The 24,313-nt window shown below is 36.0% G+C and overlaps 7 protein-coding genes and 1 pseudogene across 11 annotated transcripts; 6 read left to right on the plus strand and 2 right to left on the minus strand.

Annotated features, from left to right (window-relative positions):
• Positions 1 to 548: 548 nt before the first annotated feature.
• Positions 549 to 1,135, plus strand: LOC123208718. The gene has a single exon (XM_044626236.1). It carries the CDS (start codon positions 599 to 601, stop codon positions 1,133 to 1,135), a length of 537 nt encoding a protein of 178 aa, XP_044482171.1. The 5' UTR covers positions 549 to 598.
• A 580-nt stretch (positions 1,136 to 1,715) lies between these two features.
• Positions 1,716 to 4,688, plus strand: LOC123197560 (amidase 1-like). The gene is made up of 10 exons (XM_044611880.1): positions 1,716 to 1,903; positions 2,176 to 2,328; positions 2,439 to 2,563; positions 2,640 to 2,765; positions 2,918 to 3,107; positions 3,188 to 3,322; positions 3,431 to 3,599; positions 3,941 to 4,075; positions 4,170 to 4,351; positions 4,421 to 4,688. Exons 1-9 carry the CDS (start codon positions 1,779 to 1,781, stop codon positions 4,320 to 4,322), a joined length of 1,311 nt encoding a protein of 436 aa, XP_044467815.1. The 5' UTR covers positions 1,716 to 1,778; the 3' UTR covers positions 4,323 to 4,351; positions 4,421 to 4,688.
• A 20-nt stretch (positions 4,689 to 4,708) lies between these two features.
• LOC123197545 lies at positions 4,709 to 6,007 on the plus strand. Of its 2 annotated transcripts, none has more exons than XM_044611864.1 (2): positions 4,709 to 4,836; positions 5,376 to 6,007. In XM_044611864.1, the coding sequence occupies exon 2, from the start codon at positions 5,378 to 5,380 to the stop codon at positions 5,975 to 5,977; it is 600 nt and encodes a 199-aa protein (XP_044467799.1). In that variant the 5' UTR covers positions 4,709 to 4,836; positions 5,376 to 5,377; the 3' UTR covers positions 5,978 to 6,007. The 2 variants fall into 2 exon arrangements, with proteins under 2 accessions (XP_044467799.1, XP_044467805.1); XM_044611870.1 differs by having other exon boundaries at positions 4,725 to 4,836; positions 5,371 to 6,007.
• Positions 6,008 to 7,179: 1,172 nt separating this feature from the next.
• LOC123197523 (uncharacterized RING finger protein C16G5.03) lies at positions 7,180 to 10,061 on the plus strand. 3 transcript variants are annotated; one of them, XM_044611844.1, is made up of 7 exons: positions 7,180 to 7,322; positions 7,836 to 7,930; positions 8,051 to 8,136; positions 8,215 to 8,270; positions 8,401 to 8,513; positions 9,416 to 9,477; positions 9,624 to 10,061. In XM_044611844.1, the coding sequence occupies exons 1-7, from the start codon at positions 7,214 to 7,216 to the stop codon at positions 9,922 to 9,924; spliced, it is 822 nt and encodes a 273-aa protein (XP_044467779.1). In that variant the 5' UTR covers positions 7,180 to 7,213; the 3' UTR covers positions 9,925 to 10,061. The 3 variants fall into 3 exon arrangements, with proteins under 3 accessions (XP_044467779.1, XP_044467785.1, XP_044467791.1); XM_044611850.1 differs by having other exon boundaries at positions 8,057 to 8,136; XM_044611856.1 differs by having other exon boundaries at positions 7,865 to 7,930.
• Positions 10,062 to 10,714: 653 nt separating this feature from the next.
• On the plus strand, positions 10,715 to 13,644 carry LOC123197499 (amidase 1-like). Its single transcript, XM_044611823.1, has 10 exons — positions 10,715 to 10,916; positions 11,178 to 11,330; positions 11,432 to 11,556; positions 11,633 to 11,758; positions 11,911 to 12,093; positions 12,179 to 12,320; positions 12,425 to 12,593; positions 12,915 to 13,049; positions 13,144 to 13,325; positions 13,395 to 13,644. Exons 1-9 carry the CDS (start codon positions 10,807 to 10,809, stop codon positions 13,294 to 13,296), a joined length of 1,296 nt encoding a protein of 431 aa, XP_044467758.1. The 5' UTR covers positions 10,715 to 10,806; the 3' UTR covers positions 13,297 to 13,325; positions 13,395 to 13,644.
• On the plus strand, positions 13,481 to 18,038 carry LOC123197506 (mevalonate kinase-like). Of its 2 annotated transcripts, none has more exons than XM_044611828.1 (7): positions 13,481 to 13,618; positions 14,223 to 14,334; positions 14,434 to 14,576; positions 15,190 to 15,433; positions 15,515 to 15,768; positions 16,580 to 16,993; positions 17,639 to 18,038. In XM_044611828.1, exons 3-7 carry the CDS (start codon positions 14,444 to 14,446, stop codon positions 17,755 to 17,757), a joined length of 1,164 nt encoding a protein of 387 aa, XP_044467763.1. In that variant the 5' UTR covers positions 13,481 to 13,618; positions 14,223 to 14,334; positions 14,434 to 14,443; the 3' UTR covers positions 17,758 to 18,038. The 2 variants fall into 2 exon arrangements, with proteins under 2 accessions (XP_044467763.1, XP_044467769.1); XM_044611834.1 differs by having other exon boundaries at positions 14,434 to 14,534.
• A 979-nt stretch (positions 18,039 to 19,017) lies between these two features.
• LOC123209012 (NADPH-dependent aldehyde reductase 1, chloroplastic-like) lies at positions 19,018 to 20,587 on the minus strand. Its single transcript, XM_044626717.1, has 4 exons — positions 20,305 to 20,587; positions 19,849 to 20,225; positions 19,405 to 19,763; positions 19,018 to 19,312 (listed from the first exon to the last, which is right to left on the minus strand). The coding sequence occupies exons 1-4, from the start codon at positions 20,578 to 20,580 to the stop codon at positions 19,290 to 19,292; spliced, it is 1,035 nt and encodes a 344-aa protein (XP_044482652.1). The 5' UTR covers positions 20,581 to 20,587; the 3' UTR covers positions 19,018 to 19,289.
• A 1,134-nt stretch (positions 20,588 to 21,721) lies between these two features.
• LOC123209013 lies at positions 21,722 to 22,881 on the minus strand (annotated as a pseudogene).
• Between the last annotated feature and the right edge of the window lie 1,432 nt (positions 22,882 to 24,313).

The raw sequence follows: 24,313 nt of genomic DNA on the forward strand, positions 1-24,313 counted from the left end.
GATCTAGCCATAAATTTTTTGTTATGTAGATAATAACAAATGTCAGTGTTTAATTACCACAAACTGTACGTTAACTTATGGTAATCGCAGAACAATCAATCTGCATAGGAGGCAAAAAAAGTTAAGGAAATATCCAATAAAGGAAATGTTGATGAGATTTCACATAATGAACCAGATTTTGCATAAGCACATAATATAAAAGCCAATGACATTATCCAGAACTCCTTGTCCATTACAAAGAAAAGTCTTGTTTGATTGTTTTTGTATGATGCAAAAATCTTTGAGAAGTGAAGATATGCTGGAAAAAGGAACTGGGTTATGTAGCAGTATGACAGAAGCTAACAAGCCATGGCCATTTAGGCTGAAGCTTACGAGAGATCATATTCGATGGGATAGTTGGTGTGCATCACATTGTTGGTGTGGTTGGTTCATTTCTGAGGAGGTAATATTCAGTGTTGGTTGTATCTTTAATTTATGAAAATTGATTTGAAGTTTCTATCAATTGAAACCCTGTTTTTATTTTCAGTTGTTTGGTTATATATGATGAAATCTGAAATTTACCTTACCTAAATTTTCTGTGAGTTTCAGAAATGAGCAAATGCGACGAGTAGAAAAACCTGAAGCAAAACAAGAAGAGTTCAAGGCTCTACTCTCTGATGCAGCAAGACCTTTTCTAATGGCAAGAATGGATCGATTTGTGAATGAGATGGAACTTTTTCTTGCTTCTGGGTTGAATATTGAAGCCTTTGATGCAGTTTACATGCAACGGTTGGGCTGGAACTCTCCCAGAGTAACTATTGAATCCCCAGAAAGGGAATCCAGTGGGCAGACTTCTGTAATAGTCCCACACTTGCATATCTTTGATGTGGATTCTGACGGAACTGATCGAATGTTTCTCGCTATTTCCGAAGTTTGTTTTGACTTCATTTATGAATTGACAGGGATCATTGAGGCCGTCAGTAGCTTGAGTTGTGAAAAATACTATGACCTGTTTGAGGATCCTAATTTCAGTTTCCTTTCTCTAAACTGGATTTACATTTTTAAGTTTGGGAAATGCATCAAGTCATACTTCTTCAGTTCAAACTATGGGAGCGTCTGTATATCCTCCTTGAATTTGCCAAAAAGGGGGCTTTAGATACTATATATATATATATATATAAACCATAAGTGTTATTTTGATATGTTGAATATTGACAGGGTTATACTATGAATTTTTTTACAAAAGAAAAGAAAAAGTAATGTGGATAATTTGTTTTAAGCTAAGGTGGCGTCTGTTTTTTCTATATTCTCAAGCGGGAGAAATCATTACCGAATTGTCAGGGGTCTACATGATATTTAGTACAGAGCTCATGGTTGGTATCATGATAATTACTAGATAGGGTGAATGTGTCATTGTTAGTTTTATAATTCTTCTTATCCTATAATTCTTTTCTTGTTCAATGTAACTGTTTACCAACTCAAACTTAAACGGATCATTTTGAACTTGAATTGACCCTAGCTCGCGCGTGAATCCACTCTGACTGATAAGGGTTCTTGGGTCATCAGTTAGATGAACAGGGGTCTCTCTGATATTAACGGTCATTATTAATCATGCAAGCAAAGATTTTCTGCCGCCATCCAATGGCAACAGACAACAAAGTAAACACGTGTCTTGCAGTCTATGCACAGGCTGAAAGGTGTTTAGTTGGCTGGATATCTACTTTTTCAACAACTTACTTTGTTTTTGATAACATTAAGGATAAAGCTGAGCCAACCATATCAAATTCACCGTGAGAACAATGGCAGTGGGAGTAATGGCAAGAGACCCGGATTATGGAGCTTTCGTCGAAAAATTTATTCTCCAGCCGGTCCCTTCACCTCATCCACTTCCTTTAAGTGGCCTCACTTTTGCAATCAAAGACATGCAAGTGCCTCTCTGTTCTAAATTCCATGTATTTCGTACTTTCGATTCTGATTTTCTCATCATATCAGTATGATAACTAGGAACATGAGTATTTGAAGTATCTTTGTGGTTTAAATTCATAGGATCGTTCCAGCTTATGGGTTCCACTCCTTTTAGCTTCATTTGTGTTCTTGTCAAAGTTCGTGCTTTGTAATTTATGTACTGATTAATTTTGATGTATTGATCTTGGCTGTTATTATTATTATTATTATAATTTTTTATTTACAATGTAGATTTGATGTGGAGGGTTATGTAACTGGATTTGGACATCCTGAATGGGCAAGGACTCATTCAGCAGCCACCTCAACGGCTCCAGCTGTTTTGGCTGTCTTGAGGGGAGGTGCCACATGTATTGGTAAAACTGTCATGGATGAAATGGCATGCAGGTTAGAGTTCTATGTGTTACTCTTTTGCAATAATTGAAAACAAGTCATTTTTTGTCAATTCATAATTCATGGATGATTTGAGACTCCTACTCCCTCAACTGGTATGGCAGCCTATATGGAGAAAATATACATTATGGAACACCCAAAAATCCATGTGCACCTGATCGGATACCTGGAGGATCTTCTAGTGGATCAGCTGTTGCAGTAGCTGCAAAGCTTGTAGATTTTTCCTTGGGTCAGTATTTCTTTATTATAGGTCATAAATGTCTTATCTTGTTGTCCATATCAGTTAAAATTTGTCTTGATTACAGGAACTGACACTGGAGGAAGTGTAAGAGTACCTGCATCATATTGTGGAATTTATGGGTTTCGGCCATCAATTGGTGCTGTTTCTACTGCTGGAGTAACTCCTATGTCACAGTTTTTCGATACTGTGGGTAAGGACTTGGTACCAAATAGACCAACTGGCTATTATCTGTAATATTGTGATTTCTGTTCTTCTGCAAATTTTGTTTTATGCATGGCATGGATAGTTTTTATCGATCCTTAATTTGGTGATTTATTCTTCTCACACCAAGTTCTCATCTAGGATGGTTTGCTAGGGATCCTACAATCTTGAAGCAGGTTGGCCTTGTTCTGCTGGAGTCATCCAGTACGCATCCTGTCAAACCTAGTCAGGTGATTGTTGCTGAAGATTGTGTACAGCTTTCAAGCATTCCAAGAGATCGGACAATTCAAGTTCTTCTTAAAGCAGTGGAGAGACTATTTGGGGGTAGGTGAATTTGCCATATAGATCTGTTACTAGTTTCTATTAGACCTTTTGAATTTACTAGTCATGTATTTGGGGATGCAGGTCATATTTTAAGAATGTAATTTTGGGGGACTATGTCAAGGACAAAGTTCCAAGTTTGAAGAATTTCATAAGGGAAGAAAATAATGATCAAGAGATACCATCCTTAGCAGCTCTTTCAAGAGCCATGAGGTTGCTACAAAGGTGCAGATCAGCTTCAATTTAATTTTGTAGAATTCTTAATCAATTCACTTTACCTGTAGAACTTTTTGATTAATATTTGACTGACTTTTATTACTATTGGAAGAATAGGTATGAAATCAAGAAGAACCATGGCGATTGGATAACTACAGTGAAACCTGAATTTGGTCCAGGAATATATGAACAGGTATGGGAAGCGATGAGAAAATCAGCAGATAACACTGATGCTTGTCAATCTATGAGGGTGGAATTACGTGCTGCTCTTACTGCTCTTCTTGCGGTACTCTTTTTCTGTCTCTCAGTGCAACATAAGTGCAAGTTTTTCTTGAGAAACTCATATAAGCCTCTAATCTGTCTACTAAAGCAACAAGACACTCATACAATATTCCATTATAAACTGAAGAATACAGTTTTTCTCAGTTCTGTTAGATGCTTTCAAGTTGAATTCTCTTAAGTTCAGATATGGATCAACATGATTCCACTGGCATAATAATCATTGGCTATACATTGTCTTTGTGAAGACCATTTCAATTTTAACTTAAGATCTGTTGTAAACAAAGCATGTACAACTTGCTGCAAGAACAGAATGGGGTGTGTCTCATCTGAATTATATTCCATCAGGATAGCAGTGTCTTTGTTTACCCTACAGTTCGAGGTCCTCCACCAAAACTACAAATGGATGCAGCTGCATTTGAAGTTGATGTAGCCAAGGCTTACAGCTTGCTTGCCATTGCTGGAGTATCAGGATTCTGTCAGGTTCTCTCACTCATATTCCAATGTGGTTTCTATAAGACCTTTTAATTTTCTACTTTTCCAATTTGCCTTTTCCGAAAATTGGTTTCATTTACAGGTGAACATCCCACTAGGGATGTATGACAATCTTCCTGTGTCAGTTTCCTTGGTGGCAAAACATGGTTCGGACGGATTCTTACTCAACCTTGTTGAGACTCTTCACGACACCCTCAAAGAAGAGATTCAGGCTGCCGAAGGAACAAGTTACTAAACAAAACAGGCTATTTCCAATAATTATCTGTAAGTTTCACAACATTCAATTTTTACTTGTTCACTTTGTAACACCTTCTGAAACAAGTCTTTCTTCAGGTGTCATAGAGGTTGTATAAAAATAATGCAGATGTTGAAAGTATTACTAAATGGACTTGCTCAGGGGCCAGCATTCTCTCCACTTCCAACACCATTTCAGGGGAACATATACGTTTCTTATATGAGAAAAATAGTTGGAAATTAAGATCTTAGAGCCATTAGTCCCTGTTTCTGCTCTTTTGTATGTAAATAGTAATGTCAAAGATGGAAGAAGATATCCACTTTATATTGATTATGAAGGTATCGATAAGAATTTCATTGAAAAGAATTCTTGAAACACATTTTCCCGGAAGATTGAAAATTTATATGGTCCCAGTAAATCTTCATATTATCATTTGGATTGGGTTCTTTGGAGCTGGGTAAACAAGGGCTTGGATTGAACCCGGACCAGTCCAAATTTTATCATACTTAAAAGGGTAAATTTGTCATTTTAACTTTTCAGTTAATTTTTTTTTACTTACCATGCTAGAGCTCCAAGAGGTGAGTTTGACTTTTCTTATGTTTATGATTCTAATAAAATTATGTTTATCCATTTGGATACATAAATGTGTGCATATTTATATGTATTATTATATAATTTTGAATTCAAAATAAAATAATATATAATATTTATATACTAAAAATAGATATATATAATATTAATTTTATAACTTATATTAATAAAATGTGAGAGATTTTAAATTTATATGTGTATTTTACATTAATTAATTATATTTTTAAAATAGATAATATTCATATTCATAATAAACTATGTATTATAGTGAGTATAAATTAATAATGAATTTGTACTATATATTAATAGATATAAATTAATAATACGATTAGATGAATAAATAATAATGCATATAAATTAATGACATGGTTGTATAAATGGTATGCAATTTTTGTGATCTACTCTAATAAATTTGTGTACTTCTCCATTTTTATATAATGCAAAAATCTTTGAGAAGTGAAGATATGCTGGAAAAAGGAACTGGGTTATGCAGCAGTATGACAGAAGCTAACAAGCCATGGCCATTCAGGCTGGAGCTTGCAACAGATCATATTCGTTGGGATAGCCTTTGTAGCAGCAGCGTGAGACAAGCTAACAAGTCATGGCCATTCAGGCTGAAGCTTACGAGAGATCATATTCGATGGGATAGCCTAAAGATTTCGCCTTCGCAGGAGTTCGAAGATCACATTTTGAGAAAACTTGATGAAGGTTCATGCAAGATTTTGGAGTCGTGGATTCCTATTGAGATACACATCTTTGATGCTGACATTCAGGAAACGTACAGAGTAAAGTTGACAAAGAAGAAGTCCTTCTGGTTTGAGCCATTGCCTGATGGGAAGCAGGAACAGAAAAATAATCTCTCTTTTCATGGAAACAAGGGCATGAATGAATTTTCTTATTCTTTGGAGCCATTCAGGCACATTATTACCACAAGGAATCTGAGATGTGGTAAAGAGATTGGATTGTGCTGGTCTGGTAGCAGCAGTATCATAAAATTTGATTTCTCAGTTCTGTATTCACCAATGTTGGAACCTGAAAACATAAGAATTTGTAATGTAAGCTGATTTATCACAGAAGATGGCTTAAGATTAAAACATGATAGGTCTTATACATAGAACACATTAACACATATCGTAGCATGTAAGGCAATGTGCAGGATGATCAAGAAAAAGCAAAGAATCCATGCAACCAGTAATTTGCACTTTAAGAAGCAGTATCAAATGGATCCTCCGATTAAGTTTTATTACTTCATTGATTTGTGAATCTGGACATGTGTTCTATGGCTTTGATTGGATAATAGTAAGTGTTGAATTTTCAAACTCTTTCTCTTCTCTATAACATTGTTTTAAAACCTAGATCTATTTGATCGGGACACACTTCAATCCGGTCAAAAGATTATATTGAAATCAACATGTTTAAACTGTTTGTAAAAATCAAATTAAAAGATATGTACTTTTCTTTTCTTTTCACCTATAACCTTTTTTCCTTCGAACTGAACGAACCCTAGTCCTCATTACCGCTTTTGGAATCCATCTCTAGATGATGATTCAACTTCCAAACACACTCCATGTGCTTATATCTCTAATTTGAACTTATTCTCTTAACGATTTTGTCAATTCTTATCAATAAAATCACTAGTTATTTAAATCAAAAATTAACATCGATTTTCTTCAATGACTTGAATCAATCTTTCTTCAGTCTTTATTACATTACCTTGCCATTCTCAATAACTTGAATCAATCTTTCTTCAGTCTTTATTACATTACCTTGCCATTCTCAATAACCTTGGCTCCGTAGTTGAATTAACGACAACGGTGATTATAAGTATAAGTGATAGTTAGGGAACCTCATTGTCATATTTAAATATTTTTGTTCTAAAATTTAATAGAGTTTATTTTTTTTAATTTTCATGAATAAAGAAATTATTTTTTACTTTTACATCATTATTATTTTAAATTGAATTAATTTTGGGTAAAAAATATAATTTATATTAAGCGAAAAAGTTTTTTCCAGTCATGATGGGAAAAATATGAACTTTCTGGTCTCATCTGAAAACATTGTTATGTAACAAGCATAAGCGTAATGACATAATCAAAATTGTATTTAGTAAAAATAATGTAAAAGTGATATCATAAATATTGACGGAGAACCGCTAACTACAGTCACGGGTCTCAAAACCCGCCACATGACCTCTCGCTTTTGTTTTCATATATATATATATATATATATATATATATATATATATATATATATATATAAAATACAAGTGCAGCTGCTATTCACGAAATTAGAGAAGAATTATGGAGACCAATGTTAAAAGCGAGTCGTCAACCTCCTCAGAAGATCCGAACCCCTGCCCCATCTGTCTCGGACCCATTGTTCAAGACTCCTATCTTGATAAATGCTACCGTACGTTCACTCGAACCCTTTGTTTGGTTGCCTAGAAAATTACTGGAAAAGAAAAGAAATTAGAATTGGGTATGCCTTTTGTTTCTTCTAGGATTAGTTTTTGACATTTTCATGAGTTGGGTTTTTATAACATTAAATTAAGAAGCCCTTTATGTCAAACCCAGTGAAAGATATCACTTATGGACTCATTAAATTTAGTTATTGGTAAAGTGAAGATTTTTTATAGAATTGAAGAGAAATTAATTGCAACTTAAATGAATTTCACGTTAGAGATTTAATGTTTTAGTTTGCTGAACCTGGAATTCTGCTCGCAATTGACATTGTTCTACTTTTTATATGCATTTTTATTTTTGGATTACATCTATGAAGTATGATTTCAAGTTTCGATTTTGAAACATTTTCTGCCTTCATGTGCATTTAGTTACAAGTTAGAATATATGGATTGAGAAGAAAGTGGAATATATCAGTATTGATCATTCATGAAGGGTTTGCATTTGCATTGCTATGGTGCAGATAAGTTTTGTTATGACTGTATTGTACAGTGGACTAAAGTGGTTGCTAGGAAGCATTCGAGCTTAGTTTCTTCGGTAAAGTGTCCTTTATGCAAGGTTGGTGTTGCTTAGCATCTTCATGACGTTTGATAATATGATTTTCTAGTTAGGTGGACTGGGAAGCCATAACAACATAAATGTGAAAAGTGTTACTGATTATGCTGTGCTTTTACCAAGATGCAGACTGAGAGCTTTTCAATCATCTATGGATACGATGGAACTCATTTTCTAAGGCATTATATTAGTCAAAACTCTGGGGATAGGTAACTCTTTTCTTCAAAATTTTTGTTACATGTTCAAGATGCTTTTTTCTTTTACTCTTTTACTTTTGCTAATTGCAGGTTTTTGTTTTCAAAAGCCCATAAGTATAGACTTCAATGCTATTACACAGAATCAGGTCTTAAGAAGTGTTTCATTTGATTCATTGACTTTAAATTTCTTGCTGTTGTTTTGCGTTTGCGTTTTTATCTTCTGACAAATCACTGGTACCCCGTATATGTTTTTCAGTCAATTATGTGTGCAATCAGGTATCTTAAATGACATATTCAATGTTTCTCGGTACTGGAAGTCTCATAAGTATCTTCAGTCAAATCAGTGGCTGCAAGGTTGGTTGAGAAGGGAAGTCCAAGCTCTGATGCAGGTTTGATGTTCATCAGTCTATTTTTCCTGGCAATTTCTTGTCCTTCTTTACGTAGAGCATAATTGGACATCCAATTAAAAGTTAAATTCCTTATTAGCCTTAGAGCAAATCCATTGAAACTAAAAAGAGATTCCCTAATAGCAGTGCCAAATATTGGTTATATGGGTTTTACTTGAACCATCATTTTTATGTGCTAAAGCATTGTTTGTGATCATTGTGCCTATATCTGCAAATATAATTTCCAATGGAGGAAGTTGACCCACTTTTACATTGGTTGTCAGAAATTTTCTTTTCTCGAAGTTAATCTCGCTTAGCGATCATTATACTTTTTGATCATTTTCGGCAGGAAATCAACCCATGAGTTGGTGATGCTTGTAATATTTATCTCATTTACCTTTAGAAGTAGCCCTATGTTCCTCTCTTTTTCTTGTCTGAATTGCTAACATAAGCGGATGATCTTTTCTTGTCGATTGCAGACTATGAACCCACATCATTGGGATAGCAAGATTTCTAGATGATTTTGATCCTTTTTCTTGTGAGGATAAAATAATAGTTGACTATATTATTTGGATAACATATTGAAAAGTTCCTGTTGTTGACCATAAACTTTTGGCATTTGGAGCTGCATCTAATAGTATTGGCATAATTCTGTCTTTAATTTGTTTTTCACCGAAACAGACTGATTTATAGTCTTCTATGTCTCTTTTGGACTATGAAATGGAGCTTTTTGGTATTGGCAAGTTTAGGACCACTGTATTATTAATATTGTCTATAATTGTGCTGTTTATAGGAGCCGACCATGCTTTTACTTCTTGCAAACTTGTTACCATGTTATATCACTACTAAAATTCCTCTACATTTTGTTGACTATTGAAGACTGGGTCTTGCTTTCTTTTTTTTAGGAGGAAGATGTTGAAATTATTGTGCATCACATAGTTGGTGTGGTTGGTTCATTTTTGAGGAGGTAATATTCAGTGTTGGTTGTATCTTAAATTTATGGAAATTGATTTGAAATTTCTATCAATTGAAACCCTGTTTTTATTTTCAGTTGTTTGGTTATATATGATGAAATCTGAAATTTACCTTACCTAGATTTTCTGTGAGTTTCAGAAACGAGCAAATGCGACGAGTAGAAAAACCTGAAGCAAAACAAGAAGAGTTCAAGGCTCTAGTCTCTGATGCAGCAAGACCTTTTCTAATGGCAAGAACGGATCGATTTGTGAATGAGATGGAACTTTTTCTTGCTTCTGGGTTGAATATTGAAGCCTTTGATGCAGTCTACATGCAACGGTTGGGCTGGAACTCTCCCAGAGTCACTATTGAATCCCCAGAAAGGGGATCCAGTGGGCAGACTTCTGTAATAGTCCCATACTTGCATATCTTTGATGAGGATTCTGACGGAACTGATTGAATGTTTCTTGCTATTTCTGAAGTTTGTTTTGACTTCGTTTATTAATTTACAGGGATCATTTAGGCCATTAATAGCTTGAGTTGTGAAAAATACTATGACCTGTTTGAGGATCCTAATTTCAGTTTCCTTTCACTAAACTGGATTTACATTTTTAAGTTTGGAAAATGCATCAAGCAATGCTTTTTCAGTTCAAATTATGGGGGCTTCTATAAATCCTCCTTGAATTTGGAGAAAAAGGGCTTCGGATATTATATATATAAACCACAAGGGTTATTTGATAAGTTGAATATTGATAGGGTTATTCAAGACTTTTTAACAAAAAAGAAGTGATGTTGATAATTTGCGTTCGGCTAGTTATTTCTCGATTCTCAAGTGGGAGGATCATTACCGAATTGTCAGGGGTCTATGTGATATGTAGCTCAAAGCTCATGATTAGTATCATAATAATTACTAGATAGTCTGAATGTGTCATTGTTAGTATTATAATTCTTCTCTTCGTATAGTTCTTTTCTTGTTCAATCTAACTGTTTACCAACTCAAATTTGAATTGATCATTTTGAAATCGAATTGACTTTTGCCCGGTTGAGAATCCACTTTGATTGATCAGGGTTCTTGGGTCATAAGTTATGTTGACAGGGGTCTCTCGGATAGTAGTCAAATAGGCACGGTCCTTATTATTCATATGCACAATGATTTTCTGCCCCCATCCAATGGCAATAGACAACAAAGTGAGCATGTGTCTTGCAGTCCATGCATCGGCTGAAAGGTATTTAGTTGGCTGGATATCTAGTTTTTCAACAACTTCTCTGTTTTTGATAACATTAGGGATAAAGCTGAGCCAACCATATCAAATTCACTGTGAGAACAATAGCAGTGGAAGTAATGGCAGGAGACACGGATTATGGAGCTTTCGTCGAAAAATTGATTCTCCAGCCGGTCCCTTCACCTCATCCACTTCCTTTAAGTGGCCTCACTTTTGCAATCAAAGACATGCAAGTACCTCTGTTCTAAATTCCTTGTGTTTCGTACTTTCGATTCTGATTTTCTCATCATATCAGTATGATAAGTAGGAACATTAGTATTTGAAGTATCTTTGTGGTTTTTTAAGTTCATAGGATCGTTCCAGCTTATGGGTTCAACGCCTTTTAGCTTCATTTGTGTTCTTGTCAAAGTTCGTGCTTTGTAATTTATAGACTGATTTAATTTTGATGTATTGATCTGGCTGTTATTATTATTATTTATTTACAATGCAGATTTGATGTGGAGGGATATGTAACTGGATTTGGACATCCTGAATGGGCAAGGACTCATTCGGCAGCCACCTCAACGGCTCCGGCTGTTTTGGCTGTTTTGAGGGGAGGTGCCACATGTATTGGTAAAACTGTCATGGATGAAATGGCATACAGGTTAGAGTTCTCTGTGTTACTCTTTTGAAATAATTCAAAACAAGTCATTTTTTGTCAATTCATAATTCATGGATGTTTGACTCCCTCTACTGGTATGGCAGTATAAATGGAGAAAATATACATTATGGAACACCCAAAAATCCATGTGCACCTGACCGGATACCTGGAGGATCTTCTAGTGGATCAGCTGTTGCAGTAGCTGCAAAGCTTGTAGATTTTTCCTTGGGTCAGTATTTCTTTCTTATAGGTCATAAATGTCTTATCTTGTTGTCCATATCAGTTAAAATTTCTCTTGATTACAGGAACTGACACTGGAGGAAGTGTAAGAGTACCTGCATCATATTGTGGAATTTATGGGTTTCGGCCTTCAATTGGTGCTGTTTCTACTGCTGGAGTAATTCCTATGTCACAGTTTTTCGATACTGTGGGTAAGAACTTGGTACCAAATAGACCAACTGGCTATTATCTGTAATATTGTGATTTATATTCTTCTGCAAATTTTGTTTTATGCATGGCGTGGATAATTTTTATCGATCCTTAATTTGGTGATTTATTCTTCTCACACCAAGTTCTCATCTAGGATGGTTTGCTAGGGATCCTACAATCTTGAAGCAGGTTGGTCTAGTTCTGCTGGAGTCATCCAGTATGCATCCTGTCAAACCTAGTCAAGTGATTGTTGCTGAAGATTGTGTACGACTTTCAAGCATTCCAAGCCATCGGACAATTCAAGTTCTTCTGAAAGCAGTGGAGAAACTATTTGGGGGTAGGTGAATTTGCCATATAGATCTGTTACCAGTCATGTTCTATTAGGCCTTTTGAATTTACTAGTCATGTCTTTGGGGATGCAGGTCATATTGTTAAGAACGTAATTCTGGGGGACTATGTCAAGGACAAAGTTCCAAGTTTGAAGAATTTCATGACGGAAGAAAATAATGATCAAGAGATACCAACCTTGGCAGCTCTTTCAAGAGCCATGAGGTTGCTACAAAGGTGCAGATCAGCTTCAATTTAATTTTGTAGAATTCTTAATCAATTCACTTTACCTGTAGGACTTTTTGATTAATATTTGACTTTTATTACTATTGGACGAATAGCTATGAAGTCAAGAAGAACCATGGCGATTGGGTAACTACAGTGAAACCTGAATTTGGTCCAGGAATATATGAACAGGTATGGGAAGCGATGAGAACATCGGCAGATAACATTGATGCTTGTCAATCTATGAGGGTGGAATTACGTGCTGCTCTTACTGCTCTTCTTGAGGTACTCTTTTTCTGTCTCTCAGTGCAGCATAAGTCCAAGTTTTTCTTGAGAAATTCATATAAGCCTCTAATCTGTCTACTAAAGCAACAAGACACTCATACAATATTCCATTATAAACTGAAGAACACAGTTTTTCTCAGTTCTGTTAGATGTTTTCAAGTTGAATTCTCAAGTTCAGATATGAATCAACATGATTCCACTGGCATAATAATAATTAGCTATAAATTGTCTTTGTGAAAACATTTCAATTTTAACCTGAGATCTGTTGTAGACAAAGTATGTACAAATGGGGTATGTCTCATCTGAATTATATTCCATCAGGATAGTGGTGTCTTTGTTTACCCTACAGTTCGAGGTCCTCCACCGAAACTACAAATGGATGCAGCTGCCTTTGAAGTTGACATGGCCAAGGCTTTTAGCTTGCTTGCCATTGCTGGAGTATCAGGATTCTGTCAGGTTCTCTCACTCACATTCCAATGTGGTTTCTACAAGACCTTTTAATTTTCTACTTTTCCAATTTGCCTTTTCCGGAAATTGGTTTCATTTACAGGTGAACATCCCACTAGGGATGTATGACAATCTTCCTGTGTCAGTTTCCCTGGTGGCAAAACATGGTTCAGATGGATTCTTACTCAACCTTGTCGAGACTCTTCATGACACCCTGAAAGAAGAGATCCAGGCTGCCGAAGGAACAAGTCACTAAACTAAACAGGCCATTTCCAATAAATTTATGTAAGTTTCACGGCATTCTATTTTCACTTGTTCACTTTGTAACACCTTCTGAAACAAGTCTTTCTTCAGGTGCCATCGAGGTTGTATAAAAATAATGCAGATGTTGAAACTATTACTAAATGAACTTGTTCAGGGGCCAGCATTCTCTTCATTTCCAGCAACCATCTCAGGGGAACATATATGTATAGTTGGAAATTAAGATCGAAAGACCATTTGTCCCTGTCTCAGCTCTTCTTTATGTAAATTGTTATGTCAAATATGGAAGAAGATGTCACTATGTATTGGTTATGAAGGTATTGATAAGAATTTCATTTGAAAAGAGTTCTTGAAATACATTTTCTGGGAAGATTAAAATTTTGCTTTGATCAAACGTTACTAGGTGGCTTAATATTCAACATGAAACTTATCTTCATATTTTCATTTGGATTGGGATCTTTAGAGTTGGGCTATGGGGGGCTTGGATTGTAGTTAAAATGGTAAATTTCTCATTTTAGCTTTTGAAATACCTTTTTCACATATTTTACTAGAGCTCAATGAAGGTGAGTTTGTCATCCTATGCTCATGATTTGTAAAGATAAAACAGAAAAAATATCGGATTTACATATGTATCTCGCATCGATTAATTATATTTCTCAATTATATCATATTTATAATGAATTATGTTAGAAATAGGTTATACAAATAAGTTGATAGCAGCAAGTCTAAATTAATAATGAATTTGGACTATCTATTTGGATAAATTAATAATATGATTGTATAAATTAATAATAATGGATGCAAATTGATGGCATGATTGGATAAATGGGCAAATAATAATAGGTTATTATTTTACTTCATTGTTTTTAATACGTTATTATTCTGAAAAATAGTAATAATACTTGTTTGTACCGTTGGCAGGGCCGACCAACGATGTATAAATAAGAAGAGAAACAGAAACAAGAATCTATGTTGGGTTTTCTCCGCCAACTTCCAGCAGCAACGCTTTCGGTTGCTGACTGATTTACTTTTTGTAAGTACTTCCACTTTCACACTCATTCATTATTAATTAACCAACGTCCTCTGCACCAAATCCTATTCATTTTATTAATAAATAAAATTATTGTATAAGGCAATTAATAATGGAGATCAAAGCTAGAGCTCCTGGGAAAGTTATACTCGCCGGAGAACATGCCGTGGTTCATGGATCAACTGCCGTAGCCGCCAGCATTGGTCTCTTTACTTCTTGTTCTCTTCGTTTTCATTCTGATTCTGGTAAATGTCTTTTTGTGTTTGATGCTCTGGGTGTTTCATTTTTTATTTTTTTGGTTATCCCTTTTTGCTGATTTTGTGAGTTGAATGAGTGGAAGTGGGTTTATATGAATTGGGTTGATGTGGAATTGCTTGCAATGGTGATTGGGAGATACCCTTTTGATTATGCAAAGATGGGGTTTTTCATGAGAGATTTTTGCTTTGGGTATTTGTATTTGATGAATTGGCTTAAAATGGAGGTGGGGGAAAAAGAGATCTTATTGGAAATTGATTTGGGTTTGCTTTAAATGGTGATCTGACGTAACCCTTTTCAGCTTTTGTAATAACTCTTCTTTTAGCGTTTCACTTCTATGGTTCATGTTGTATTTTTCCTCTTGCTTTTGGTTCTTTGATTAGAGATCACTTCTGAGAAGCGAGTCAGAAATTACAGTTTGTTAAAATGTTCACTGTAATTAATAACCTGAGTTGATTCATGGATGCCAATAATTATATGCTTTGTTGGGTCTCAATGGGAGATTTAAGAATAAATATTATGCTTTCTTAATTTATAGTATTATTCTCATCTTCTTTTATATACTTGAAATGGTAAACTGTTCGTTTGTGCTCTTTTATACAGAGAATGATGATACACTCAAGCTCACTCTGAAAGACTTGGGATTGGAATTTTCATGGTCTGTTGGAAGAATTAGAGAAACACTTTCTCACTTGGGTGGTCCTTTCCCGTTAACACCCACCTCATGCTCAAGAGAAACCATCAGATCTATTTCAGTTCTAGTTGAAGAACAAAGCTTTCCTGAGGCTAGAATTGAGCTTGCTACTGGAGTGTTTGCTTTTATCTGGTTGTACACCTCCATTCAAGGGTACACATCCAGAGTCACTCAGTGGTGTTGACTGATTTCTTTTGCTATTGGGCTCTCTAATAGTGTTCTTTTATGTGTCAGGTTTAAGCCTGCCACAGTGGTGGTTATATCCGACCTCCCAGTAGGTGCAGGCCTTGGCTCATCAGCTGCTTTTTGTGTCTCACTGATAGCTACTCTATTGGCTCACTCAGATTGTGTGAGTTTGGATAAGAACCAACAAGGATGGCTTTCATATGGGGACAGTGATCTTGATCTGTTAAATAAATGGGCTTTCGAAGGTGAGAAGATAATTCATGGAAAGCCATCTGGACTTGACAATACAGTCAGCACATATGGTATGCAATTTTTGTGATCTACTCTAATAAATTTGTGTACCTGTCCATTTTTTATGGTTGCACTTGTTTGTTTGTAGTGAGCAGGTTTTGGAGTTTAAAGCTTCAAATTATCAAGTATTTGATAGATTATAAATCAATACAAAAACAATTTTTAAGATAATGATAATCAATAAAACTATGTGTATCCACTTTGGGTACACAAATATATACACATTCATATGTGTCATCATGTGATTGAATGATTTTAAATTAAGAATAAAACAATAACCAATCATATGATGACACATATGAGTGTGTATACATTTGTGTACCCAAAGTGGGTACACATAGTATTACTCAATGATAATTTCAGAAAATTACCATTGAAGAGAGTATGTAGAGGCTAAATTTTGACTCCCCAGATGTTGCCTAGAATATTGATTAGTTATTCTGTCATAGATTATTGATATCAGTTCAAGTAATGATGTTGTGTGAAATGGGGCAAGCACTTGGAAATAAATTTGTACAAATGTTGGAACTTGGAAAGAGTAAACTACTAGTGTGAAAAAAATCTTTTGAAGAGGATGTATATGTTGTGGGTCAAAATAGCATTAATGATCAATTACTCTAAAAATTAAAAGAACTTTGTCCCCTTTCACTGTAAATTACTCACTACCTCCTGCTTAATTCAGAAGAAATAGGACCACAAGAACACCTGTGATGTTCAGTTGAGTCTGAGTTCATGTATTCTAAATTTATGGAAGTGTTTGCTTCTCCTAATGCAAGATAGTGCTGTATTAGACATGTTTGCAATTTTTTGTTCATGCAACAGGCAACATTATCAAGTTCAGGTCAGGTAATCTGACACCCATCAAGTCTAATACGCCACTCAAAATGCTCATCACTAACACTAAAGTTGGGAGAAACACAAAGGCATTAGTTGGCGGTGTTTCAGAGAGGACCTTCAGGCATCCTTATGCCATGAGTTCTGTTTTTAATGCTGTTGACTCAATCAGCAAGGAACTGTCTACCCTTATTGAGTCACCTGCTCCTGATGTCCTTTCTGTAACTGAGAAGGAAGAGAAGTTACAAGAGTTGATGGAAATGAATCAAGGTTTGCTCCAATGTATGGGGGTCAGCCATGCTGTGATAGAAACTGTTCTTCGTACAACATTGAAGTACAGACTACCTTCCAAGTTGACTGGAGCTGGGGGTGGGGGCTGTGTGCTTACACTGTTGCCAGCATGTATCCTCTTTTATATTCAGTTTGAATTTCTTTACATCATACTTCCGTGATATTCTCCCCTTTCTCTTTTTTTCTTTTGGACAATTAATTTCTCATCTGCTTCTTTTATTGTGATAGGTGTGATAGCATGATCAATAACTTTAATTTATTGCTAAATGTACAAAACTTTCACTTTCTTTTTCCGTCCCTAAGTCATATGCATTCTATGTATGCATTTAGATCTAATTTTTGTTGTAAGAAATACTTGTGACATAGTTTTTTCATTCCATCTTCTTGTTTATCCTTGGCCTTGTCTAATTTGTTGCCGTCAATATCAATTAATGCAGCTTCCATTGGTCAGTTTTGTGCCAGCTAAAAACTCTGAACTTCCTTGAGTTTTTGAATGGATTTTTATTGGGAAAAAAATCACTTTGGTTTCTTCATTGATTTTGTGTGAGCCCATATAGATAAATTTTGGATTGGTTTTCAATAGATATATGATGAAGATGAGTTTAGGGATGTTGCATAACATTAGCAATGTATTAACGTCAAACCTCATTCAATTGCTTCATGTTGCAGCTTTGAACCAAGACTCTGTCTTATGTAACTATATCTATGTTCTTCATTGTAATATTATTCATATGTTACCTTGACCAAAGTAATCAGTGTTATCCAGAACAATTGTTGATAAAGTAAAAACAGAGTTGGAGTCATGCGGATTCCAGTGCTGGGTTGCTGGAATTGGTGGAAATGGTGTTGAGGTTTGCTTTGGAGAGTCTTCCTAATTTCTGCAAGCAGGATGGATCACGGCAACATATAATTCTTATCATCAAATTATCACATGATAAAGTAAGATCTAAGGTTATAACCTTTTTTGTTCTTCCATGTTGATTTGTAGATTAGGGTGGATGTTGTATTTTCTACACATTTATCCTTTTCCATTTTTGATCGAGTCTGTTTTCTTTTTTCACTTTTCCAAAGAATATTGATTATCTTTTTCCATGAATAATACAAAAACAGTGTAAAATTTTGGATGAATAATACACATTCTAAGCGGTTTTAATTTGTTTCTTCGTCTATGGGAGTATGCATTTTCTACTCTTTTTAACATTTTGGCTTATAAAATATTTTTTCTTATTGGCGCAGATATGTGTTAGGGACACAGCAACACTCAGCTCTCTCACAATGAATTCAAACAACAGAAACAATTTAAAAAAAAGAAAAAAGAATTTTTATGTTGAATAATAGCAGTGTTTACAAAGAATAAAAACAAAAACTAAACACAATTCTATTAAGAGCAATATTATGTGTACTCAATTTGAGTATACAAATGGGTACATATTTGTATGTATCATCACATGATTGAATATTAATTTATTTTTATTTTAAAATCGTACAATCACATGATAACATATAACTGTATATTTATTTGAGAGCTTAAAATGGGTATACAATAGTTTTATTGTTCTATTAACTTTTGAAAAGTTAGGATCTCCCCTTAATTTGTGGAGAAAGGCTACCGAGGCTACACCTTGTGTTTTCTCTCAATTTTTTCATCCTTTCTTCCGCAATCCCTCCCATGTTTCCCATTCTTACTTTTATCCATGGCTGCCCTTATAAATTACCTTCATAACTGGCCGTTTTTCTTACTCTTATTCTTACCCATACATATTTCATAATTGTCCACATCCCCAGTTCATTTCAGAACTGTTCACTTCTCCGTGTCACCTAAACATGAGTTCTGACAATATAAAGTGCCAACAACATCAATATTCAGATTTGTGCGTGCTTATACAGACATGGTTTCCGGACAAAAATCCTTGGTAGAATACAGTATAGGACCTTCTATTGCATATTTATCCCCTGCCAAGCTAGCTCCCTGCTCTTGCAGTCTGCATCTGCTTGATAGATTATGATGTTACTTCGGTACATGTGGTTGGAAAATGGCTTACAGATTTTTTGGATGCATTATCAATGTTCTGATAAATCTAGATTTCATTTTCCTTCATTCAAGTCTTTTGTGAAGCAACATACAATATGCAAGATTTGAGATAGTAATTGTAATTTCGTATACATAGTTTCAGATAAACCAAGCAACAAGAGAAAGGTGCAAAACTACATTTAAGGCATGCCATTTTATTCTTCCAAGTTGGGCTTGCATGGCACACATACAAAAAACTAGGGTTGCCACATACAGGGGCATTCCATATGATAATAGCAGAAACACAGTTAAAATGTGCAAAAAAAGACTCTAGTTCCTCACACAGAACCTAGAAAGCCCGCAACAAAACACTGCCAAAGCTTGATGAGAACACAATTAGCCATTCACTACAACTCCACCTGCAAAATCACAAAATTATAAATAAAACAATATCAATATCAATATCAATCTCTAATGAATGCGTATAAATGTAAGATGATAAAGAAATTACCATTGGGGTGGAAGACCTGCCCAGTTATGTAAGATGAGCAATGGTTACAAGCAAGGAACACAAAGCAGGGTGCAACTTCGAAGGGCTGCCCAGCTCTCTTCATGGGCACTTGGGATCCAAAACTCGCAGTCTCCTCTTCGTCGAAAGATGCAGGAATTAAAGGTGTCCAGATCGGTCCCGGTGCCACTCCGTTCACACGTATTCCTCTTTCCACAAGTTGGAGAGCAAGTCCTCTGGTGAATGCCACAATCGCTCCTTTGGTAGATGTGTAGTCAAGGAGCTTGGCGTTTCCTTTGTAAGCATTGACTGATGTTGTATTGATTATCGAGCTTCCCTCCTTCATATGCTTCAAAGCATGCCTACGAAACAACATCATAGCCATTATAGCATCATTTTGAGTTACCAAAATTTGAAGTGAAACATTTCTGAAAGAAATTTGATCACCTGGTTACGAAGAAGTAAGAGAAAATGTTCGTCCTGAAGACTCTCTCTAGCCTTTCTTCGTTGATCTCCTCGACCGAGCTTGCTTTGTACTGCTCAGCTGCATTGTTGACGAGAATGTCAATCCTTCCAAAGGCTTTCACCACTTCTTCAACAACCTTTTTGCAATTCTCATCAAATCCTAAATCCGCTGCCACCGCCATCGGGTCCTTTGCGTCCGAGGTCTTGGCCTTTTCCAGCATCTCAAGAGTATCCTTTGCATCTTTGTCCTCTTGAGCCTTTACATGCGTGAAAGCCACAGTTGCACCCTCCTGCGCAAAGCAGTGACACACCGCTCGCCCTATCCCGGAGTCGCCTCCGGTCACCAGCGCCACCCTTCCCTGCAAAATTTTTTTGAATTTCATTAGATAAAACTGATTTATCTTAACGATCCACAGTTTCTTACATTAAGAGCCATACTTTCAGCTTATTTGATGGCGAGTATTCTTGGCAAGCATACTGAGGAATTGGGTTCATGACGTGCTCTTTTCCAGGCTGTGCCTTCTGCTTCTGGGGAGGAAACTGCTGATTAGCAGAAGCCATTGTTCCCAATCTATTGATGAGTCTCTGACTCTGCGAGCCAAACGTTGCCGGAATAAAACTCTTCCGGTGAGTTTTCAGACGGGTTTCGTTTAGAGTAAAAGAAGCTTTAGTTGGTGACAGTCTTGATGGAGAAAATGGCTCAAGTGTGAACATATAGAGTGCAAGAAGCTGGAGTAGGATGAACTTAAAATGGTGACGGTTTTATAGAGAGTTAGGAGGAGGACACGTAGGAAAGCGTGGCGGAAGAAGGAGTCCACGTGCCCTTGTGGGTCGAAAGAGGCGGACACGTCTGTGGAAACGCTCGTAGAAGGGAAGTTAAGTTGTTTAGCAAGCTCGATCGTCCGAATTTTTCTATTTCTGACCAACAATCTCGTCAATTCATCATATGAACGTGTAAGAGAAGCTGCTGTTAAAACACTATCAAGAATCAAGTGTAAGTGATTAAAACATAAAAGAAGTGTTTAAAATTTGGATCACCAGTCCGGTCGGGAATAATGTTAAATTTGGATAGAATCATAACGTTTTAGCAAGGTTAAATGGAGTAAATAGATTTCAACTGTGATTTAATTATTAGCTCAGATTGATTAGACTATTGTAAAGACATATTTAGTTATATTAGACTGTTGAACCAGGGACATCATAAAGCTAAAATTTGTGCTCATTATTTGCATTCTAAATGAATAGCCTTGGCATGGAATCGGGGTCACTCAAGAAGGGTTTCCCGTCTCGGTTGATACAATGTGTTAATAAATTAACGTCAGAAAATGAGAGCTTCCTAAATTCAAACCCCATTAGTAAGCTAGCCTATTTATGTTCATGGATATTTTCATTATGAATGTTGATTGTTGATTGTTTGTCTGTTGAACTTTTTATCATATAAGGTAGAGTTAGTGTTTTCAGAGAACACAGACGTGCAATTTCGGATCCTAGAACGGAAGGAACTGCTCTAGAATGCGTCCTTTTGAGCCCAGTGCAATTAAACTCAACGACAAATCTACCCCTACCCAATCATATATTAACTTCTATACCACATTTATACCCTGCCCGTATTTACAGTATTACATATATAAGCAACTGTAAATCCTCCCAGCATATAATTTCTCTTGTATTATCTTCCAAGTTTCGAACCCTAAGACACATTTTATGACACCCAAACCTGTAGCTTGTTTATTTACATTACATGCACAAACCATACAACAGAGGGCTTACAACATAACCAAAGAAAGAAGACACTTAGGACACTTTGGTATTATATATTTATCAGGGATAGAGTTTATAGAAACAAGCCACATCTTCAAGAATTCACAACCACCCCACCTGCAAAACCAAAATTAAAGGCGAATTAATGAAGTATCAACTATTAGTAGTGTAGAAAATGCATGCATCGTAGTTAATGTTAAACACTTACCATTAGGGTGGGGGACTTGGCCAGTGATATAGGAGGAGCAATGGTTACAAGCCAGAAACACGTAGCAAGGCGCAACTTCAATAGGCTGACCAGCTCTCTTCATGGGCACTTCGGACCCGAACTTGGCAGTTTCATCTTCACTGAATGATGCAGGAATCAATGGAGTCCAGATGGCTCCAGGCGCCACACCGTTTACTCGTATTCCTCTGTTGACAAGGTGCAGTGCAAGCCCTCTTGTGAACGCTGTGATCGCTTCCTTACTCGCTGTGTAGTCCAGCAGTTTGGGGTTTCCCTTGTATGAAACCACCGATGTTGTGTTGATTATGGCGCTTCCTTCCTTCATATGCTCCAACGCATGCCTGTGTATCATCCACAATTAAACCGGTATTGAAAGATTTTTAATTATCAATTACGTGCTCGAATGTTACAAAATATATCGATTCGTAAATTGTTACCTCAATGGAGTAAATATTAGTCCATTGAGTAAGTGGGAATAAATACTAGTCCTAAAGACTTTGTCGAGCCTTTGCTCATCAATCTCCTCAATGGAGCCTGCTTTGTACTGCTCAGCCGCATTGTTAACAAGAATATCGATTTTTCCACACGCGTTCACCACTCATCAACAACCCTTTTGCAGTTCTCATCATATCCTAAATCCGCCGCTACTGCCATGGGATCCTGCGCTTCCCGGCCCTTGGATTTCCTTATAATCGCAAGAGTATCCTGTTTATCTTTGTCCTCTTGAGACTTCACATGCGTGAAGGCCACGGTGGCTCCCTCCATCGCAAAGCAGTGGCACACAGCTCGTCCGATCCCGTTGTCTCCTCCAGTCACCAGCGCCACCTTCCCCTGAAAAATATCTTTATATTAGCTACCAATTAACACTAACACTATGCACATTCATCAATTCTGGATAGCCATACGCGTCGTTTGTTTGATGGCGTGTGGTCGCAGCTGTTAAACTGAGGGCTTGGGTCCATGACGTGTTCTTTTCGAGGCTGCCTTTCGTGCCTCTGGGGAGGGAACTTCTGATCATTAGAAGACATATTTCTCTGAAATTAACACTCTGAAGGGTGTTTGACTCCTTGGAAACGATAAGTCTGAGGTTCTTGTTGCCAACACTCTTGAGGAGGAGAATAAGGTATATAGGAATCAATCATGTAATATATATGCATAATATGGGGTGTTGATGTGAAAGTTGGCTCCTAATTTTACGCATTTTGCATAGACACGTAAGAATACGTAGCGGAATGTGTCGTGCCAGTCGCATGCAGCTGAGACATCGGTGAAATTGGACGACTTTGATGAGAGAGGGAGCCATTTGAACCTGTTGATTTGCAGCAAATCTTGGATAAAGCTTAAAGCATGGTATTAACATCTGAATCAGAACGATGTAATCGGCGCTTTGCATAGCAGCCACGTACTGGAGTCATCAACTTATACTTGTCATTTGGAAATCAACTTTTCTGGCATTAGCGAGCTCATAAATTGGCACCTGTGAAGACTCTTCTTGTACGTTGTTGAAGACATATCCAGAGAGGAAAAGTTTTAGAGCTTATATAGAGTAAGAAGCTCAGCAAATTGAACTCTAAAAACTCCATTTGCTTGATATATAACTACTGTTGCATAATTGATAGTTCATTTCTCTCTTGTTGCAATTTGATATCCACAATGGCCCGTTTCAAACTTGGCTCCTTCTTCTTCCTCGCGTTGCTCCTTCATGCAGCTATCTTGCTTCCTCAAGTCGTGTACTCGAAAAGGAATTATATACTCTCTCACTATTTAACGTGCAAAATCAATTCTTATTTATTGGGGGTTTATCTTTCTTTGTTCTTGTACTAGTATTTTTTTCATAAAGATAAATATTACTTGGAAGCTTTCTTGAGGGAAGCATAATCCAACTGGGTACTCAAACATAGTTTTATATGATAAAAAAGAGCAAAAGGTGAAGAAGAATCCCTTGCCAACAAGTTATATAAAGTAAAATCAAGTGGTTAAGTCTAGCTATTAAAAAATTTTTTATCTTTGAATAATTCAAAAATAAAAGAACATTTTGATGATAATTAGATTTAAGAATCAAAATATTTTGGTAAATTTTTCTGACACCTGTTTAATAAATTTATTGATATTGATTTATTTTAAAACTATATTATTAACCCAACGCGTCAATCACCAATTTATGAGTAAATCTAATGTTTTTAGATTTAGATTGAAGGTCAATATATTGGTCGATTGATTGGTATTTAACTTACCTAGCTCATAGGTTACATTAACATAATATAATGAAATTTTAAAACAGGTTTTTGATTTAGAATGACAATCAGATCAGTCTAGTCTTTAGTGTAACTTAGGGCAATTCAATCTTATGACTAGACTTGCAGTTTGATATTATTTATTCAATTTATCTGAGATCAATTCGGTCTAATTACTAATATCCAATCCGATTTTAAAACAATGCTTATAATAGAAAGAATGTAC

Source organism: Mangifera indica, chromosome 2 (genome assembly GCF_011075055.1).
Source record: "Mangifera indica cultivar Alphonso chromosome 2, CATAS_Mindica_2.1, whole genome shotgun sequence".
NCBI classification, from domain to species: Eukaryota; Viridiplantae; Streptophyta; class Magnoliopsida; order Sapindales; family Anacardiaceae; genus Mangifera; species Mangifera indica.